At 42.6% G+C, this 7,882-nt stretch overlaps 1 protein-coding gene across 1 annotated transcript; it reads right to left on the minus strand.

Annotated features, from left to right (window-relative positions):
* Window positions 1-4,245: 4,245 nt before the first annotated feature.
* Window positions 4,246-7,603, minus strand: MAP10 (microtubule associated protein 10). The gene has a single exon (XM_068185068.1). The coding sequence runs from the start codon at window positions 7,562-7,564 to the stop codon at window positions 5,156-5,158; it is 2,409 nt and encodes an 802-aa protein (XP_068041169.1). The 5' UTR covers window positions 7,565-7,603; the 3' UTR covers window positions 4,246-5,155.
* Window positions 7,604-7,882: the final 279 nt, after the last annotated feature.

Here is a 7,882-nt window from a genome sequence, read left to right on the forward strand (position 1 = left end):
AGGTTCTGGATATCGTGTTGGCATGGAAATTTAGGGAGGAGTCAAAGGTTAAGTACTCTCTAATAAGCATAAGGGACAGGAAAAATACTGAATCTGCCAACAGTTAAAGACAAGAGAAAAAGGGCTGGAATATCTTTGACACCAAAGGAGTTTCTTTCAATCATGATACCACTAAACTTTCCAAATGCCTCTGAAAATATTTGTTGAAGCATGACTTATCTTCTTTCAAAAACATTTTTGCATTCCAAGCGATAATACAGTTAGAGTCCTCTGCATGGGTTTCCGTTCCACATTTTTGAGGTGACTAATTCTCATGGAATTTCAGGGGATTTGACAATTTAAATACCTTTACTTCCTTTTAAAAAACTGCTACCTTCTGTTAATAGATACATAGAGAACATGAAGGAAATTTTCAGGCTAATACCCAAAATGTTTGTAAAATGTCTATGATTAGAATAAAAATATATAATAGACATCTGAAATTGTTTTAGTTAACATTTTAGTTTTATGGGTTTTTTTGTTGATGTTGTTGTTTCTGGAGGGAAGGTGGGTTTGTTTGGCTTTGGGATTTTTTATTCTCTGTACCTGAATCAATCTTTAAATGTTCATTTAGTTAGGAGTAATTTGTATCTCAGATGTTATTTAATCACTTCCTCTACCAAGCCATATTATTTTAAACAATTGGTAAATTAATCACTTGCAGAGGTCTCTGCAGAATTGAAGATTAATACTGTTTTCTCCAGCATGAGACACTCAAATTTATCCTCTAAAAAACAATAGAGAACACAGAATATGCTTCTGGGAATATGCAAGCAATTCTGTAAAGTCAGGGGAGGTTTACATTACGATTGCCATATAAAATTCAGACAAGTGAAATCATAAAAGCCAAACTAAAGCAAAAACAGTTTAATGCAGGTGAATGTCAATGCCAAACAAGAAAAAGACAGTGAAGTTGCAGCTTGTCTGGGTGACTTCAACATAACTGCATGCTTACAAGAGACTAAACATGAGGGAAGAACCTCAATGTGAACAAAACTGAAATTAAAATTCAGCAGTATACTGATTGAGAGGATGGAAAATGCAAGCAGCTATCTGGTAGCAAACATTAGCTATAGCAGATGTGATTGCCATTAGCACTAAATGCATGTTAAATTAAAACCAGCATCTGTTCTCACTGAGATGGCCTCAGTCATCTTAAAAGAAAAGTTAATTTGGAAATCAAAACTTTAGAAAAGGGTTAAAAGGCAGGGTTTGGTAGAGGTAGAGAAGCCTTGTGTCTGCCATGACAAATGATAACTACGGGCAAATGTTCACAGTCCTGGGTGGTCATTCTACAGCTCTGAATGAGTGGTGTTACACAGCCGCTGGTGAAGGTCCTGTGTGTAGAAGTCAACAAAAGCTTTTAAAGGTGTAAATACAGGCTTCAATTATTTGACTTCTTTTTAGATAATCAAAGACAAGCAAGTAGTAAAGTAAATGCTGGCAACAAATGCTGAGAAAATGAAAGCAAAGTAATAAAGATTTCTAAATAATGCCTAGCATCTAACTCTGAGCAGCACTTACACAAAGAGAAACAAAAGTATTACAATACCAGGCATCACAAAATACTGGGGCCTAGAAAAATGAAAGTAGTAAGAACAACTCAAAAGTTCAATTGCACTTTGTGTTAAGTTCAGTTCCAAGGCTGGATGGAATTTCAGAGAACTGAGGAAAAGAATTTCCAAAATGATGAAGGGATTAAAAGTAGTAAAATAGGTGGTAGGAGCTGTTATCAAAGAAATCACAGAGAAGAGACTCTGTCATCTAATCAGAGTGCTGAGGATTAAAAAAATTAAGTGGAAGAAACCTGCCTGGCTGGTATTTCTTAGTTCTGTTCTTGGCCACTGAGTAATAAAACTTGTAAGAAGTACTTATCAGCATGAAAATATTACAATAGAAGGGGAAGAGTGTCAGAAACTATCAGTATTTGGTATCCTGCTCTTCCCATCGCATCATCAGTTATGTAGTAGCGGCTATCTAAATTTACTTTAGTAAATAGTATGCTGAAGTAACTGTTTAAAAACGCTTATAGCAACAGTCATAAAATCTGAATTAATCTAAGATTTCAGTGTTTATTTCTTGTTTTGGGTCTTGTTGTAAAACATGAAATTCAATTTTATTTGAGTAATTTAACCACCCTAATCTTAAGCAATGAAACTATGTTTCTGAACACCCATCTAATTTATTTCTAAAATATCATACAGATTTAAAGCAATCTTGTTAAAGTAACAAGTCTAAAGTAAGAAGTTAAGTGGCTTTGTTTAGTGAGGATCTATAAGTTTAGGTAATTACTTCTCACCCTTTATTTTTGCTGTAGTTTACAACAATATAAAATATGAAGTAACTATAGTTTTCTGTTAGTGTGCAGCAAGGAAATTTTTAGATGTAAAGAGTCAATGAGACTATGTATTCTTAAGTATTTATGTTACTTCTGGGACAGCTGTGCAAGAATTGCAGTGTATATGCTACTATTATTTGCTTCTCCCAGCATATTGTCATATCCCCTGCAAAAACATAATCCATGCAATTCAGCCCTTACAGTTTAGAAATGATGTCTTTATCAAAGGATAGTGTAATACTTCCATTAGCGACACCTCTTATTAAACATCTGATCTGAACTACTTGATAACAGGGGTACAGGCTGCAAGTTATAATGACAAAACTGTCTATCTAGTGTAATGTAGGTGTAGATTATTACAGGAATTGTACAAAAGGGAGTTTGCTGTGGCCATTTTTAAAGTATTTTATATTGGTAATAAATATCTCTGTTTTGTTCTGTTGTGTTGACATAGAAGCCTCTTGTCATTAGCAGCTATTTCTTGCTAATATATTGGTTTATGATGTCTCAATAATAAAGTTCTTTCCCATTTTTGTTGTCTGAGAGTTGCTGTTTGAATGTTAAGTTAAACTTAATTTACTCTCACAACAAGAAAGTAATATCTGAAAATACTATTATCCCTGGGGGCAGAAACTACCTGCTGACCTCTGCATGCAAATAATCACTACCTGGAGTATATATTTGAAAAGAAAAAAACAAGGTAAGCCATGCAAGCATGATGCTGCAGTTTTGTTCTAGTGTAATGTCTCCTATTGTCTTCCTAGTATGCATTTTTTGTCATTTTCATCGTTCTCCTAACAAAATTATAAATGCTATTACACAGTAAACATTAGAAATGTTATTCCAAATAAAATTAGCTGAAAAGAGATTAGTTTCATTATTTAAACAAAAGAAATATTGCTCCTACCATATTTGCTTCTGGAAATTGAAAAGTGAAGATGGAATAGGGGATAGAAAAAACACTGGAAATTTGCCCTTGAGTTTCAACCTGCTTGGAGTTGAAAATAAAATTTTATTTTTGAAATAAAATTTTCTTAAATAATGTTCTTCAAATTGTGCACTTGTAGCATTAGCAACTCATTTAAATAGCCACACTGTAAAAATGGTTGGTCAGCATTGTATTTTAATGACTGTTTTGCTCATGAGAAGGGCAAGACATTACTCCATCAATAAATGTATAAATGACAGTCTGAATCCATGTGTATCAAAGAAGTCCATGGCATTGCAAGAAAAAGGGAAAAAAAAATTGGTCTAAAATTGTAGCTGATGAAAGACACCCTAAATAAGATTTAGGAATTGCTCTGGCCAGAAATTCCTTTGGTTTATAGGTAATTTCAGTTGCTTACCTTTAGATTAAAAATATTACTAGTGATTTTTAGGAAGTCAACACTAGATAGTTCAATAAACCTCACAGATGTTCATGCTTTAAATAGGAGAGGTGCTGTAATTCTTACAAAATAAACACATAGTAGGAGGGAAAGGAAAAAGCTTCTCCAAGATGTTAAAGTGTAAACACAGGCTCTTGTAATAAAGTACATGGAAAATTACAGTGAGAAATTAAAAAGTTGTGGAAAAAAGATTGTAAATTATAAAGAAAAGGGGAGTGGATAAATCTGTCATTTAACCCTGAGGATAACTGTCCTAATTGATTAGTTAGGAATGTAAAGCTGATATAGGAGATGAACTACTCAAAGACGGGGGGAGGGGGGTACATGAGACTAAAAAGTAAGGAAGGAATTCAAGTCAAAAAACATCTCTAAAATTTGGGATCAGCACATGGACTCTAGGAAAACCTCCATAGTTAAACAGAAGACATTAAGTTCAATGACCAAAGTGGAAGCCATTAAAAGCAAACCTAAAATCAAATATCAGTTCAACTATCTTAATGGCAAAGGAGACATGGCAAATTTCTCATTACCTCACATCTTTACATCATGACATAATATGCTCATTTGTTCCAAGTTTCTGGACTGTGGGTTCTGACCCCACCTCCTTCCCTAGTCAGAGAATGCAATTAGGGAGTTGTGAAGCGTTGAAGATTTACTATGCTCTTCCCTACTCCTTGCATACCCTTAGTCTTCAAGGTCAAGTAACTTCCATCCACCTCTTAAAGCTTGCCCAGATTATATCACCATGGTGATTTGCTATCACCAAAAATTCTTACACTATTCAATACTAAATTGTGAAAATCTAACTTAAATGAAACTCCAACCCAAGAAACTCTAAAAGGGCTCATCCAGTTCTGGTCACTGTATTTAGTGATGGAAAAGGGAAACAAACACATCATTATACTGATGAAAGCTGATATTATAGCTCATAAAATTCTGTGATGCTATTGGCTGTGACTATATGTTCTAAGTAACTATATCTAACAAAAAGGAAGCTTGGAAATTTTCAGGAGGAATAAAACCTTTTGTTTGGCTAGGAATGAATTTTGTACTTTGCTGTTCTGGTAGCGTGTTATTACTTCTACCCTGGACTACTTTTGTGGGTACTGGCTGCTTTTGCTGCTTCTGTCTTCTTTTCTGCTTCGACAGCAAGTTAAGTTTCATGTGCTGTTTGGATTACTTTCTGTTAAGATAAGTGTTAAAACACTGAAGTCAGGCTGTAGACACCATTTGAGAGATTCAAATAGTAATTTACTTTTAAAATCTCGTAACTAAATTCACTGATGTGTGTGACAAAATCTTAAATTAACTTGCACATAGTGCAACTAAATGTAACAGGATTTACAAAGTTTAAATATTGTATCTCAATCTGGACAGTGAAAATTTATAATTACATTGTGTATCCTGGGAGTTTGTTTATTACAAGTTCACTGATGTCTTTGCACTGATTAGGACCACGTAGTTTTTCCAGAAAATCATCTTCTTTGTCTGACCTATTGTTTTCCAGAACACTAAGTTCAAGATCAGACATGTTAGATGGCAAGTAACAGCTAACTTGAGTTACTGATAGCTTTTGTCCTGTAGAGGTCTGCCCCTTTCCTGTATTCAGATCCATATCAGATTTAACCTGTTTGCTTCTCAGTGTAGACATTTCTTGAATATATCGATCTCCTCTGTTCTCTTCCTTACTCATCTGCTGGGCTTTCTGCTCTTCTTCTAATAATGATGCCTCCATCTCAGCCAGGTTAAGTGAATCATAAGATTCAGCACTAGTCCCCATGCTGGTTTTAAAGTCACAGTTTCTCCTCAAAGACTGGACTGGAGATAAAGCTGAAGGAACTGGCACAAGATCTGAAGTACTTTGAGCTCTTAGACTTGTCTTTGAAATTCTGGACCTGCTGGATTCTTGCTCTGTATCTGACCTATCTTGCTTTGGTCTCTCAAGCCGCAGAGGTTCAGGACTGCTGTCCCAAACTTTTGAGTCTCTGCCTGTACACTCAGCATTGGTGAAATCTTCTGAACAAACTGAGTTCTCTGGACTAGCAACAAAGTCATCAGAGTACATAAATTCAGAGTTGTTTTCAACACTCGTGCTGGGGCTTAGTTTATGACCACTAACAACAGACACATGATCATGATCCATGGTTTTATGATGGATTAAGTGTGTTGCATCATTGTAACTTCCTTTTGCATTAGCATCTGATGGGAATGCTGCTGGGAGTTGAGCTTTTGCATACTTTTCCTCATGAGCAGATTTTAAGAGAGTTTCCTCCAGTAAGGGGGCTGTAGTTATCGAATCCTTCCTGGGTAGACTTGCAGTAGACTGTTTCTGCAGGCCAGGGGATGTATCTCCTGTCACAGAAATTGACTCTGAGAGAGCACTGTTTTCTAATGAAGTCTGGACAATTTTATCCAACTGATTATTCCGCTTCGAACTACCTCCTGTGCTACAATGGCTGCAAGACACCACATGCTGTTCTTCAGTATTTCTGACCAACTTTCTCTTGAGTAAGGGGCTTCTCTCTTTCAGCATCTCCGTTTGCTTTTTTCTGTACTGCTCCCTCCTTTCATGAATTATCAGCTTATCCGGGTTGGTCTGCTGCAGCCGTAGCCTCACTGTATTTGTCAGCCCATACAACAATTTCTTTCTGGGAGGTCTGTTCTCCTTAGCTTTGCAGCTCCTTTCACAGGCTGGCTGTGCCTCGGGCACAGCTTTCTTGGGTCTCCTCCCAACCCCAGAAGACCCTGGGGAGGTGGCCTTTTGACAGCCTTGTTTAAACGGAGGGCTCGTGATTTCACTGCTCCTGCCAGGCCCCACTGCAGGTGTCTCTGCAGGCCTGAGGGCAGCAGAGCGACTGGGGGGCCGTGAGGCCGTGTCTCCACTTCCTGGGGCCTGGTAGAGCCAGGCAAGATGAGGGTGGACAGCAGCAGCAGGCACAGCGCTGCGGGTGAGCACCGACAGCTCCGCCAGCAAGGCACTGAGCAGTGGCAGCTGCAGCAGGGCGTTCTGGGGCTGGCGAGGGCTGGCAGGGTGCAGCAGCGAGGGCCCGGCACTGGGACGTGGTGGGCTGTGGCCCTTATCCTTCTCCCGCGGTCTCTGGGGCTCGGTATGTTCCCATTGCCCCACTGTTGCTGGCGGCCGCTGAGGCTCAGCCGGCTCACGGCTGTAATAGAGCAGCGGAGGGCAAAAGACGTTGCCTTCTAGCTGCTCACTCTCCTCCTCCTCCTCCTCCTCCTCCTCCTCCTCGTCCTCGTCCTCGTCTCGCGGTTCAGAGGCGGTGGCAGGCGGTGTGGCAGCGCGGGGGGTGGCGGGACGCACCTCACCGCCCTCCAGGCTGGCGAGGCGGTAGCGCAGGACCAGCTCCCCGACGGAGCGGCCCGCGGCGTCCCGCAGCGCGAAGCGGCCGCGCCGGCCGCAGGAGGAGGGCGCCCCGGGCCGCTGCAGCAGCTCGGCGGCGGGGGCCAAGGACACGGCGCAGCTGCCGAGGAGGCGGGGGGGTCCCGGGGCGCGCCCGGCGGGCAGCGCCAGGAGCAGGGCGCGGAGCGGGCGGCGGCGAAGCGCGGCGAAAAGCGAGTCCGGGCGCCAGCGGAACAGGCAGCGCTTGCCGCGGCCGAAGGGGAAGGGCTGCCCCGGCCGCAGGGGCGGCGCTGCGGCGGCGGGGTGCAGCACGAGGGTGGGGAAATCCAAGAGGCGCAGCGCCACGGCCGGGTGTTCCGCGGGTCCCGGGAGCTCCGCAGGCCCCGGCTCCGCCACCCGCAGCGCCTCCACCAGCACCTCCAGCGCGAACAGCCGCTCCATGCCGGCCCGCGGGTCCCGCTCTCGCGAGAGGCTCGGCTGTGCGCGGGGTGCAGGCGAGGCGGGCCGTTCTCTCGCGAGAGTTGCGTCCCAGCACCGCTGCCTGTGCGGCGCAGCGCGGTGGCCGCGGCCTCCCGGCCCGCTGCGCCGGGAACTCGGGCCCGGGGCCCTCAGGGTTGCTCGGGCCCGCGTCCCACCGGCGGGGGTGTGCCTCCAGCAACCATGTCGGCCGCCTGCCCTGCTGGCTGGGTGGGGGGCAGCGGTCGCAGCCCACGGAAACAGGTGCTCGCCGGTGCGTGAGCACAAGCGCCTGGCGTGTCG

Source organism: Anomalospiza imberbis, chromosome 3 (genome assembly GCF_031753505.1).
Source record: "Anomalospiza imberbis isolate Cuckoo-Finch-1a 21T00152 chromosome 3, ASM3175350v1, whole genome shotgun sequence".
Taxonomy (NCBI): domain Eukaryota; kingdom Metazoa; phylum Chordata; class Aves; order Passeriformes; family Viduidae; genus Anomalospiza; species Anomalospiza imberbis.

Coding starts and splice junctions, on each gene's coding strand:
- MAP10 (XM_068185068.1), bottom strand. CDS start 7,564: ATGGAGCGGCTGTTCGCGCTGGAGGTGCTGGTGGAGGCGCTGCGGGTG.